Below are 14061 nucleotides of genomic sequence, written 5' to 3'. Positions count from 1 at the left end.
GACAAGAAGTTTTCAAGAGGGCAGAGAAAGTAACTACAAACCTCCATTGCCAGCTGGGGAAGATCTTTCATCAAAGACCATTAAATATATCTGCTCAAACTAGCAGAACAAGGAAGGAAAACTATGAGTAAGCAACAGAAAAAGAGAAAAGAAATGACAATTGACAGCTTCCTTCAAGGAAATTAATAGAGAGCAAATGAAACTGAAATAGAAGAGGAAGTAGTTCCAGGGAACTGGACACAGGCTTTGGAAGATCTCAAAATTCAATTAACTCAAGAACTACAGGAACTCAAAAAGCAATCAAGAGAGGCAAGAGAGGCTGAAGACAATTTGAAAAAGTAAATACATGAATAGAACAAGAAAATAAAGTCTTAAAAGCCAGAATTGGCCAGCTTGAAAATAAAGCAAAGAAGGCAAAAGATGATCTACAAAGAAAATCAGACCAGAAGGAGAAGGATGACCAAAAAGCCAGGGATGAAATTCAGTCTTTAAAAAACAGAACTCAACAACTAGAAGCAAATGACTTCACAAGGCAGCAAGAATATATTAAACAAAATTTAAAAAATGAAAAATTTGAGGAGAATATGAAACATCTCATTGATTCAACCAAAGATCTGGAGAACAGAGCTAGAAGAGACAACTTAAGAATTATTGGTTTACCATAGATCATGATAAAAGAAAAAGTTTAGATCGCATCTTACAAGAAATTATCAGAGAAAATTGCCCTGAAGTTTTCGAACAAGAGGGAAAAGTGGAAATTGAAAGAATTCACAGATCACCTCCTACATTTAATATATAACTGACAACTTCCAGAAATATTATGGCCAAATTCAAAAACTACCAGACCAAGGAAAAAATATTACAAGCTTCTAAAAAGAAGTCATTCAGATATCAGGGAACCACAGTTAGGAAAACACAGGATGTGGCTACATATACATTGAAGGACCTGAAGGCATGGAACACTATATTCCGGAAAGCAAGAGAACTGGATCTACAACCAAGAATCAACTATCCAGCAAAACTAACTATATTATTGCAGTGAAAAGTATGGTCATTCAATAAAATTCCAAATATTAATCAAGAAAAAGCCGGACTTAAACAGAGAGTTTGCTGCCCAAACCCAGAATGCAAATCAACATAAGGTAATTAAGAGAATGGGAGGAAGAGAAAAAAATTCTTTTTTTTAGGGACACAACAAGTTCAATCAATTTGTATCCCAAGAAGAAAAGAAGATATTGAAAAATATTAAAAATTTTTATTACCAACAGGGTAACTAGAAGAAGTTTACATAGAGGGAATGGGGACAAACTGTATAGGATAAAATGTCAAGCGATTATATTTATAAATATACATATGTAAGTATGTATGTATGTATGCATAAATATATACAAAACTGGGGGGAAGAAGGTAATAATAAGAAAAATAAGAAAACAAACAAAAAGGAATAAATTTCTATTCCATAAAGAAGCACTTGGGACCAACAGGGAAAAATAGCAATACACTGTAAGGGTAAAGAGGTTAGAAAGAGGAAATATTCAATACTTAAGTACATTGAAATCAACTTAAAGAGAGAAGAACAATCAGATCCATTGGGGCAGAGAATTGATTCACGCCCTATAGAGAAGTAGAAGGGTAACAAATGGACCAGTGGAGAGGGAAGAATACTAGGGAGGGAGAGGGCTTGGGGAGAGCTCTGCATAGCTTTAAAGAACAATAAGGGGTGAATAAGAAGGGAGGGGGGGAGAAAGGGAAGTACAACAAGGGAGGAGATTATAGGAACTGATTAAAAACAAAACACTGATATAGAAGGAAACAGTGAAAGTAAAAAGACAGGACTAGGAGAGAGAATCAAAATGTCTGCTAATGCACAGTCAATAATTACAACTCTGAATGTGAATGGGATGAACTTGCCCATAAAACACAAGCAAAGAGCAGAGTGGATTAGAAACAAAAATCCTACCATATGTTGTCTACAAGAAATACACATAAAACAGACAGACAGACATAGAGCGAAAATGAGAAGATGGAGCAAAATCTATTGGGCTTCAAATGAGAAAAAGAAGGCAGGGGTTGCTATCAAGATATCTGACAGAGCCAAAGTAAAAAGAGATAAGGTTGAAAGAGATAGAGAAGGTAACTACATCCTACTAAAAGGCAGTATAAACAATAAAGAAATATCAGTACTCAATATGTATGCATCAAACAGAATAGCTTCCAAATTTCTAAAGGAGAAGCTAATGGAGCTCAAGGATGAAATAGATAGCAAAATCATACTAGTGGGGGACCTCAACCTTCCCCTATCAGATCTAGATAAATCAAACCAAAAAATAAATAAGAAAGAGATAAGAAAGGTGAATGAAACCCTAGAAAAATTAGAGGTAATAAATATATGGAGAAAAATAAATAGGGACAAAAAAGAATACACCTTCTTTTAAGCAGTACATGGAACATTCACAAAGATAGACCATGTAATAGGGCATAGAAACATGGCAAACAAATGCAAAAAAGCAGAAATAATAAATGTAACCTCAAATCATAATGCAATAAAAATAGTTATTTGTAAGAATACATGGAGAGGCAAATCAAAAACTAACTGGAAATTAAATAATATGATTCTCCAAAATAATTTAGTGAAAGAACAAATCAGAGAAACAATTGATAATTTCATTGAAGGCAATGACAATGATGAGACATCTTACCCAAACCTATGGGATGCAGTCAAAGCAGTTCTAAAGGGAAAATTTATATTAGTGAGTGCATATATTAACAAATTAGGGAGGGAATAGGTAAATGAATTGGGCATGCATCTTAAAAAACTAGAAAATGAACAAATTAAAAATCCTCAGATGAAAACTAAATTAGAAATATTAAAAATAAAAGGAAAATTAATAAAATCAAAATAAAAGAACTATTGAACTAATAAATAAGACTGGAAGCTGGTATTCTGAAAAAACAGATAAAATAGACAAAGTATTGGTTAATCTCATTAAAAAAAGGAAAGAAGAAAACGAAATTGACAGTATCAAAGATGAAAAAGGAGACCTCACCTCTAATGAAGGGGAAATTAAGGCAATCATTAAAAACTATTTTGTCCAATTATATGGCAATAAATATAGCAATCTAGGTGATATAGATGAATATTTACAAAAATACAAATTGCCTAGATTAACAGCAGAAGAAATAGAATACCTAAATAATCCCATATCAGAAAAAGAAATTGAAGAAGCCATCAAAGAACTCCCTAAGAAAAAATCACCAGGGCCTGATGGATTCACAAGTGAACTCTATCAAACACTGAAAGAACAATTAATCTCAATGTTATACAAATTATTTTATATAATAAGCAAAGAAGGAGTCCTACCAAATTCCTTTTATGACACAAATATGGTACTGATTACAAAGCCAGGTAGATCCAAAACAGAGAAAGAAAATTACAGACCAATCTCCTTAATGAACATAGATGCAAAAATCTTAAATAGAATACTAGCAAAGAGACTCCAGCAAGTGATCAAGAGGGTTATCCATCATGATCAGGTGGGATTTATACCAGGAATGCAAGCATGATTCAACATTAGTAAAACCATTCACATAATTGACGATATCAACAAGCAAACCAACAAAAACCACATGATTATCTCAATAGATGCTGAAAAAGCCTTTGACAAAATACAACACCCATTCCTACTGAAAACACTAGAAAGTATAGGAATAGAAGGTTCTTTCTTAAAAATAATAAACAGTATATATCTTAAACCATCAACAAGCATCATATGCAATGGGGATAAATTAGAAGCCTTTCCAATAAGATCAGGTGTGAAACAAGGATGCCCTTTATCACCTCTATTATTGAACATTGTACTAGAAACACTAGCAGTAGCAATCANGCCCTTTATCACCTCTATTATTGAACATTGTACTAGAAACACTAGCAGTAGCAATCATAGAAGAAAAAGAAATTGAAGGTATTAAAATAGGCAATGAGGAGACTAAGCTATCACTCTTTGCAGAGGAGATGATGGTCTACTTAAAAGATCCTAGAGAATCAACTAAAAAGCTAGTAAAAATAATCAACAACTTTAACAAAGGTGCAGGATACAAAATAAATGCACATAAATCATCAGCATTTCTATATATTTCCAACACATCACAGCAGCAAGAGGTAGAAAGAGAAACACCATTTAAAAGCATCCTAGACAATATAAAATACTTAGGAATCTATCTACCAAAACAAACACAGGAATTATACTACAAAACACTTTCCAAACAATTAAAACTAGATCTAAACAATTGGAAAAACATTGACTACTCATGGGCAGGACAAGCTAACATAATAAAAATGAACATTCTACCCAAATTAATTTACTTATTTGATGCCATACCTATCAAACTAAAAAACTTTTTTACTGAATTAGAAAAAACTATAACAAAGTTCATATAAGAACAAAAGATCATGAATATCAAGGGAAATGGTGAAAAAAAAGTGAAGAAAGGTGGCCTAGCAGTACCAGATATTAAGCTATACTATAAAGCAGCAGTCATCAAAACAATATGGTAGTGGCTAAGAGACAGAAGGGAGGATCAGTGGAATAGACTTGGGGTAAGTGACATCAACAAAACAGTCTATGATAAACCCAAAGAGCCCAACTTTTGGGACAAAAATCCATTATTTGACTAAAACTTCTGGGAAAATTGGAAAACAATATGGGAGAGATTAGGTTTAGATCAACATCTCACACCCTACACCAAGATAAATTCAGAATGGGTGAAAGACTTGAATATAATGAAGGAAACTATAAATAAATTAAGTGAACACAGTATACTTGTCAGATCTCTGGGAAAGGAAAGATTTTAAAACCAAGCAAAAGTTAGAAAAAATTACAAAATGTAAATTAAATGGTTTTGATTATATTAAACTAAAAAGCTTTTGTACAAATAAAAACAATGTAGCCAAAATCAGAAGGGAAACAACAAGCTGGGAAAAGATCTTTATAACAAAGAATTCTGACAGAGTTCTAATTACTCAAATATACAAGGAACTAAATCAGTTGTATAAAAAATCAAGCCATTCCCCAATAGATGAATGGGCAAGGGACATGAATAGGCAATTTTCAGATAAAGAAATCAAAAGTATCAATAAGCACATGAGAAAGTGTTCTAAATCTCTAATAATTAGAGAAATGCAAATCAAAACAACTCTGAGGTATCACCTCACACCTAGCAGATTGGCTAAAATGAAAGAAGGGGAGAGTAATGAAAGTTGGAGGGGATGTGGCAAAATTGGGATATCAATGCATTGCTGGTGGAGTTGTGAACTGATCCAACAATTGTGGATGACAATTTGGAATTATGCCCAAAGAACAATAAATGCCCTTTGATCCAGGCATGCCATTGCTGGATTTGTACCCCAAAGACATCATAGATAAACAGATTTGTACAAAAAGTTTTATAGCCCGTGCTATTTGTGGTGGCAAAAAACTGGAAAATGAGGGTATGCCCTTCAATTGTGGAATGGCTTAACAAATTGCGGTATATGCTGGTGAAGGAATACTATTGTTCTCAAAGGAATAATAAACTGGAGGAATTCCATGTGAACTGGAAAGACCTCCAGGAATTGATGCAGAGTGAAAGGAGCAGAGTCAGAAGAACACTGTACACAGAGACTGATACACTATGGTAAAATAGAATGTAATGGACTTCTGTACTGGCAGCAATGCAATGACCCAGGACAATTCTGAGGGGTTTATGGAAAAGAACACTACCCATATTCAGAAGAAGAAGTACAGGAGAGGAAACACAGAAGAAAAACAATTGCTTGAACACTTGGGTTGATGAGGTCATGATTGGGGATGTAGACCCAAAAGGACCACACCAATGCAACTATCAATAATATGTAAATAAGTCTTGATTGATGACACATGTTAAAACTAGTGGAAATGCGAGTTAGCTATGGGGAGTGAAGTTTGAGGGGGTGAAGGGGAAAGTAAAAACATGAATCATGGAACCATGGAAAATTTTTCTAAAAACACAAAAAATGTATTAAAAAAAAAAAGAATCCTCTACTATTCATGGGAAGTTGTAAAGAGAAAAATTCAGACTCCATGCCAGAAAAGACTTCCTAAAAATTAGAGTTATATAAAAGTGAACGTAAATGCCCTAGGGCAGTGATGGGCAAACTTTTAAAGTGGGGGCCAAAGGAAAGGAAATGCTCATCTGTCAGTCTGTTTCTAAGGCAACTGTTATGAAGTTTCATTGTATTGTATCCTACTCATGTATTCTTCAGATTAGGAATAATGTCGTGCAGCTGGATATAACATTTTAGGGGGCTGCATCTGGCCCGCAGGCCGTAGTTTGCCCATCACTGCTCTAGGGGGTATTAGATTCTTTTTCATTAAAGTGTTAGAAAAAAAAGTGAAAAGCCACTTGTTTGGAATGCTTCTTTTTAGGTTATGGATTGGACTACAGATGGGTCTTTTTCAACTCTGAAATTCTGTGATTCTATCACGATTATCATCAATAAATATTTACTAAGTATAAGCTATGCACCTGGCACTAGGTTAAATGGACCATTTAAAGCTGTTCTATATTTCTCCTAGTTCCTAGATTCACATTATACTGTTTGTAGTTCAAATCATTTTTTACTTCATTATCCAATTTTGTCAGCCCCATAAGGATATTAGGGAAGAAATCAATCACCTATATTCCCCAGATGTTAGGAATTAACTAGAGCTAACTCAATAAAGGACGTGGCACATTTTGTTGATAGTTACACAATTCATACTGATAATACATACTGTTTTTCTTGTACAGAAGAACTTCAAAGCAGTTTGACTCATAGTTGTCAAAAGTTTGCCTGACTTTCTCAATGGTCTTCTTGTCTGTCAGTTCCCCATACATAAAACTGGAAAAAATAAAATAAAATCCATTTCAGATTGGGTTTGTTTCAATATACTACATAGTCATAAATTCGATATATTTATCTTAATCCAAATTCAGAACAGACCAAGACACGTTAGAAACCCCCACCAAATAAACTAAGATAATCAAATTTCATTTTATTGTTATGTGCTGCCTCAAGGATATTCTAATACTTACAAAAGTTACCTCTCTTGGATGTTTTCTAATTATTAAAAAAAAGTGATTGTCATACTCATTGCCCCTACCTCCTGTTCCCAACTTTCCTGTTACTATCAAGGAAACCACCATCCTTCCAGTCACTCAAGCTCATAACCTAAGAGTCATCCCTGACTTCTCACTTTCTCTCTCCTTCCCCTTCATCCAATCAGATGACACATGTTGTCAATTCTACTTTCATAACATCTCTCAAATATGCCTCCAGCCTTCTAACACTGCCACCACTCTGGTCCAGATCTTTATTACTCTATTCCTATATTATTTCAATAGCCTACAGTTTGGTATTCCTGCCTCAGTTTTCTCCCCATTCCAGTACATCCTCCATTTAGTTGTCAAACTGATCTTCCTAAATTACAGATATGATTTTCCATGGCCCTGTTAAACTCCAGCTTTTCTCTATTACCTCTAGGATCAAATACAAAATCATCTCTTTGGCATATAAAGTCCTTGATAATCTGGGCCTTCCTAAATTTCCAGGCTTTTTACCCCTTATTCTATAATACAATGATAATGTCCCTTGCAGTTCCTCTATAACTCCTGACTTTACCTGGTCAGATAGATAGTGCAATAAATAGAGTGCTGCAGATGTAGTCAGGAGAGTGAGTTCAAATCAGAGATTTACTAGCTGTATGACTCTGGACAAGTCACTTAATCTCTGCCTGCCTCAGTTTTCTCAGCTGTAAAATGTGAATAATAACAGCATCTACCTCCCAAGATTGTTGTGAGAAATAAATGGGATAACATCTGTAAATGACATTTAGCATAGTGCTTGGCATATAGTAGGTACTTAATAAATTATTGTTACCCCCCCCCTCCTCTGACTCCATACATTTTCATCATCTGTCCATCCACCATGCCTGGAATTCTCTTTCTCCTCATCTCCCTCTCCAGGTTCCCCTGACTTCCTGAAGTATCCACTCTCTGCAAGATTTTCCCACACCCCCTTAATTCTAATATCTTCACTGTGTAGATTACGTACCATTTATCCTGTCTATATCTTATTTGTTCATAATTGTTAGGATTGGTTTTTTTTGAGGGGGGGTGATTTTCCTGTATCCCTGGTACTTAACACAATGCCTAGCACATAATAGGTGCTAAATAAGTACCTATTTACTTGATTTGAGTTGCCATTTAATTTATGGGCATTTTCTTAGTGTAGATACAAATAAATCTGTGGAGAGAAAAGGGTAAACTCTAAATTCAGACACTATTGCAAAAGAAACATGTGATACTAAGCACAAATTAAAGGCTAAATGGGAACACTGAACAAAAGCCTTAACATTTGCTAATTTTCCAAGAGAACCTCAATAAAGTCTTGATTATTAACATATCAGGAACTAAAATATAGTCTTTTGCACTTCACTAAAAATATTTAAATATCTCTCCAATCCTAAGATTTACTTTCTAAAGTATACTTTCTTATTATCAGCACGGGGCACCCACACAAATGCAATGAGGTATATTCCAAAACAAAAGGATCTCTGTTCTTAAAGGCAAAGATGTTAATTGATGGTGCTTTGCACATGGCAGATATCTACTATTCTTGTTAAATTGTCCTGAATTGAATGGAATCTTATACCTGCTATAGTAAGTCAGTATTTTCTCTATATGTGAAGTATGGACTATGAACAATAGCAGCCTCTATTAGCCTCCAATTATCTATTCCCCCACTTTTTTTAAAAATGTAATTTTTTTCAAATGCTTCCTACTCTGTATGGACGAAGAGAAATGAAGAAAGAAGAAAGAAATGAAAGAAGGGGAGGAGGAAGAAGACAGAGAAGGAGGAAGAAGGAAGAGACAGAGGAATGGAGAATAAGAGGAAGGAGGAAAAAGGAGGAAGAGAATAGAAAAGGAACAGGGGGAGGAAGAAGGAGAATGGAAGAGGAACAGGGAAAGAGACAGGAAGGGAGGAGGAGAGAGAAGGGAGAAAGAAGAGAAAGGAAGAAAAATGAGTAAGAAAAATGAAGAGGAAAAGATGACTTCCTATCCAGGAATACAAAGGTATTCCTATGCAAAATTGATAAGAACAAGAAAGAAATAAGCTGTTTTTCTGGGTCATATATCCAAGGCATGGCAGATGGAATCCTGAGAATTGTCAAATCTTGAAGACCTATACCCATTTCTGGTAATTCACATGGGGCCTTACAATAAAATTTCATTTATGCTAGAACTTATCTCCAGACATTTTTTTTAAAACCCTGAGAAAGAAACTAAAAACAATAATAGAAAAGATGAGGTTGTATCACTGTGTATAACTTAATGAAGAAAGATCAACTAGTAAAGATACTGTCAGAGGATTTGGATTTCTGAGTCAGGACTTAAAATATTGAAAGGCTCTTTGCTAAGGATGTGGTATATCCCCATTTAACAGGGCCAGGAAAACATATTTGATCAGTAACCTTGAAAAGAGCAAGAGTCAATCAGTCAACTAATAGTCAATCTCTATGTGCCCAGTAATGTGTTGAGCCCAACTGATAATAGATAAAAGGCCTCGTGGACCTTCCAGTCTGATGGGGGAGATAATACATAAACAATTATATACAAAGTATGTATGTGTGTTTTTTTGTTGTTGTTTTTTTTTCCTGGGACTCCATTCTAGGAGCATAGGGCCACAACCAGTAGGCAATGGGTCACACAGTCGCTCAGGGTCACCCAGCTGGGAAGTGTCTGAGCCCAGGTTTGAACCTAGGACCTTTCGTCTCTAGGCCTGGCTCTCAATCCACTGAGCTAGCCCAGCTGCCCCTACTTTAGGTTGCAGTTTCTTTAGCAGATGTAGTTTTTACAGGGTGGGGTTGCTAGCCCCACGCCCAACCCTCCTCCTTTTTCATCCGGGCTAGGGACTGTCCTTGGCCCAGGACTCCTAGAATGGAGTCCCAGGATAAACAAATAAATAAATAAATAAATAATTAAAAATGTATGTGTGTGTGTGTATACATATATGTATACACACACACACATATACATTATAGGCTTTATACTAATGTCCAATACTTCAAGTATTATTCAAGTATTATTTTTATGAAGTTTATTATCTAAGAAAATAGAACCACATGGCTAAGTTTTTCTACCTGCTCAAAAAGCCCACTCTACCGGCTTTATATCACTTCTGGTTAAGATGGCAGCAGAGTAAGGAGCAGTTGCCCGATCTCTCCTAACCGAAGCATACAAGACTCCTCAAGGGGACATAAAAACGAGTCTAGACAAACGAGGGAACCCCACAACAGGGCGCAGCATTGAAGGTACTCGGAATCGGGGCATTTCAACTCTATAAAGGGGTGAAACAGCTCTCACTAAAATTAGCGAGAGGAAGAAGCCCATCCACCCCACCCCACACACCACGCATAGTGCCAAAGCCAGAGCACGGGAGTGAAAACAGGATTGGGGCAACCAGTAAATCACTAGCAGCCCCAGGGCTTGTACATGAGAGCTGCACGACTTGGGACCCCAGGTGGCTTGGGGGCACGCACAGACTTTCCCAAGCATCTGTACGTGTGAAGACACTGCCCTAGGCACAGACAAAGATCTTGAACACAGGGACTTTCCCAAAGGGTCTGTGCGGGTGAAGACATTGCCCTGGGCACGGACAAAGATCTCCAGCTCACAGACTTTCCCAAGTGTCTGTGTGGGTGAAGACAGTGCCCTAGGCATGGACAAAGATCTTGAGCCCAGGCTTGGACCTCGAGAAGGGACCCAGTGGAGACAGGAGCTCGGCTGTGGAAGCAGCCCCTGAGACTGCTGAAGGAGCCTTGGGCAGAGGGGCAGACCAGGGACTACCAGGAGGATTGACCCCAAGAACAAGGAGACCAGAGCCCTCGGGAGCTTAGAAAGCGCAGGCAGACCCTGAGTGTTAAGACAAAGCTGAAAAGGGGAGGGGCTAACAATGGCAAGCCAAGAAACCCAGAAGAAAAAGATTATCAAGAAAAACTCTGGAACACTCAACAACTTTTACACAGAGAAAATTCAGACAACAGAGGAGGACAAACAAGTATCCAAACCTTCCCAAAAAAATGAAAACTGGTCACAAGCTATTGAAGAGTTCAAAAATGAGATGATGAGGAAGATGGAAGAGATCTGGCAAGAAAATAACAGCTTAAAAGGCAGAATTTCACAATTGGAAAGTGAGGCAAGTCAACTGAAGACCAGAAATGACCAGATTGAAAAGGAAAACCAAAAGAATATAACCAAAAACCAGTCCCTAAAGGCTAGAATTGAGCAATTAGAAGCCAATGATCTCTCAAGACAATAAGAACAAATAAAACAAAGTCAAAAGACTGATAAAATAGAAGGAAACATGAAATATCTCAATGACAAAGTGACAGACCAAGAAAACAGGTCTAGAAGAGACAATTTGAGAATCATTGGTCTTCCAGAAAAAGCAGAAATTAATAGAAACTTGGACTCCATACTTAAAGAAATTATTCAGCAAAATTTCCCTGAAATCCTACAAAAAGAGGGCAATATAGACATTGAAAGGATCCATAGATCACCCTCTACACTGGACAAAGAAAAGTCAAAACCTAGGAATATAATAGCCAAATTCAAGAGCTTTCAAGTAAAAGAAAAATCTTGCAAGAAGATAGAAAGAGACTCAAATATCAAGGAGGACCAATCAGGATCACACAGGATCTGGCAGCCTCCACACTAAAAGACCACAAGGCATGGAATATGATATTCAGAAAGGCAAGAGAGCTGGGCCTTCAGCCATGGATCAACTACCCATCAAAACTGACTATATACTTCCAGGGGAAAGTATGGGCATTCAACAAAATTGAAGATTTCCAAGTTTTTGCACAAAAGAAACCAGGACTAAATGGAAAGTTTAATACCCAAACACAAAAATCAAGAGAAACATGAAAAGATAAATAAGAAACAGAGGGAAAAGAAAGAAAACTCATAATTTTTTAAATTTGACTCTTTAAGGGCTTAAATAAGATCTAATTATCTGTATTCCTATGTGGAGAAATGTTATGTAAAATTCTCCGTAGTGAACTCTATTCAATATTCACTATTGTAGCAACCAGAAGAATAATTCATAGGGAGAGGACAGGATACTAAATTATCTAAGATGACATGGGGGGTGGGAAAGGAGGGGGGAATAGTAGAAGACACCAAAAAAAATCTGAGTAAATAAGAAAAATAGGATATTCTATTACACACAAAGAGGGCATGGGAAGGGGAGGGGATAAATACTATTATAAGAAGGAGACGAAGAGAGCATTAAGAGGTAATAATCAAACCTTACTCTCAGTGTAATCAACCTGGAGAGGGAAGAGTAGCTTTATTATCCATTCGGATAAAAAACTCTATCTAACCCTACTGAGAAAGTCAGAAAGAATAAACCAAAGGGAGCAGGGGAGTGGGGAGGTCAAAAAAGGGAGGGGAGAAGAACAGGGAGGGAATTCATTAGGCCTTTAAAAACAAAAAAAGGGGAATAACAAGGGAGGGAGCAGAAAGGGAAGTCAATCAAGGGAAGGGATAAGGGATACTGGCTCAAAGCAAACCACTGGTTTAAAAGAAATTAGTGTAAGAAGAAGGGGTGGCTCTAGGGGAGGATACAAAAATGTCAATGAATGCACAACTGATAATTGTAACTCTGAATGTGAATGGGATGAACTCGCTCATAAAACAGAAGCAAATAGCAGAGTGGATCAGAAACCAAAATCCGACCATATGTTGTCTACAAGAAACACATATGAGGCGGGTAGACATACACAAGGTAAAGGTTAAGGGCTTGAGCAAAATCGTTTGGGCATCAAATGAGAAAAAGAAGGCAGGCAGAAGTGGTGATCATGATTTCTGACAAAGCCAAACTAAAAATAGATATGATTAAAAAAGACAGGGAAGGTCATTACATCCTGATTAAAGGCAGTATAAACAATGAGGAAATAACACTGCTCAATATATATGCACCAAGTGGTATAGCATCCAAATTCATAAAGGACAAACTGGTAGAGCTCAAGAAGGAAATAGATAGGAAAACCATAATAGTGGGGAATCTAAATATTCCTCTTTCAGATCTAGATAAATCAAACCGAAAAAATAAATAAGAAAGAGGTAAGAGAGGTGAATGAAGTCCTAGAAAAATTAGATCTAATTGATATGTGGAGAAAAATAAATAGGGACAAAAAGGAATACACCTTCTTTTCAGCTGCACATGGTATATTCACAAAGATTGACCATGTAATAGGGCATAGAATCATTGCAAATGCTAAAGAGTAGATATAATAAATGTAACCTTCTCAGATCATAATGCAATAAAAATAATAATTAGTAAGGGCACCTGGACAGGAAAATCAAAAACTAATTGGAAATTAAATAATATGATTCTCCAAAACCAATTAGTCAAAGAAGAAATCATAGAAACAATCAACAGTTTCATTGAAGAGAATGACAATGGTGAGACATCCTACCAAACTCTGTGGGATGCAGCCAAGGCAGTGCTCAAGGGGAAATTTATATCCTTGAGTGCATATATTAACAAATTAAGGAGGGCAGAGATTAATGAATTGGGTATGCAACTCAAAAAATTAGAAAGAGAGCAAATTAAGAACCCCCAGATGAAAACTAAATTAGAAATACTAAAAATTAAGGGAGAAATTAATAAAATCAAAAGTAAAAGAACTATTGAATTAATAAATAAGACTAGAAGCTGATATTTTGAAAAAACAGATAAAATTGACAAAGTACTAGTCAATCTAATAAGAAAAAGGAAAGAAGAAAACCAAATTGACAGTATTAAAGATGAAAAGGAAGACCTCACCTCTAATGAAGGGGAAATTAAGGCAATCATTAAGAACTATTTTGCCCAATTATATGGCAACAAATATAACAATTTAGGAGATATGGATGAATATTTACAAAAATATAAATTGCCTAGATTAATAGCAGAAGAAATAGAATACCTAAATAATCCCATATCAGAAATAGAAA

General features: G+C 36.1%; 1 protein-coding gene across 1 annotated transcript in view; it reads right to left on the bottom strand.

Moving 5' to 3' along the window:
* Positions 1-14061, bottom strand: part of KCNH5 (potassium voltage-gated channel subfamily H member 5) — a 520057-nt gene that overhangs the window by 449281 nt on the left and 56715 nt on the right. The window contains exon 3 of the mRNA XM_044662009.1: positions 6792-6898. Within this exon, the coding sequence (XP_044517944.1) occupies positions 6792-6898 (107 nt within the window). The remainder of the gene's footprint in view (positions 1-6791; positions 6899-14061) is intronic.

The sequence above is a fragment of the Gracilinanus agilis genome, chromosome 2 (assembly GCF_016433145.1).
Source record: "Gracilinanus agilis isolate LMUSP501 chromosome 2, AgileGrace, whole genome shotgun sequence".
NCBI classification, from domain to species: domain Eukaryota; kingdom Metazoa; phylum Chordata; class Mammalia; order Didelphimorphia; family Didelphidae; genus Gracilinanus; species Gracilinanus agilis.
This window is presented reverse-complemented; position numbering and strand designations above follow the sequence as displayed.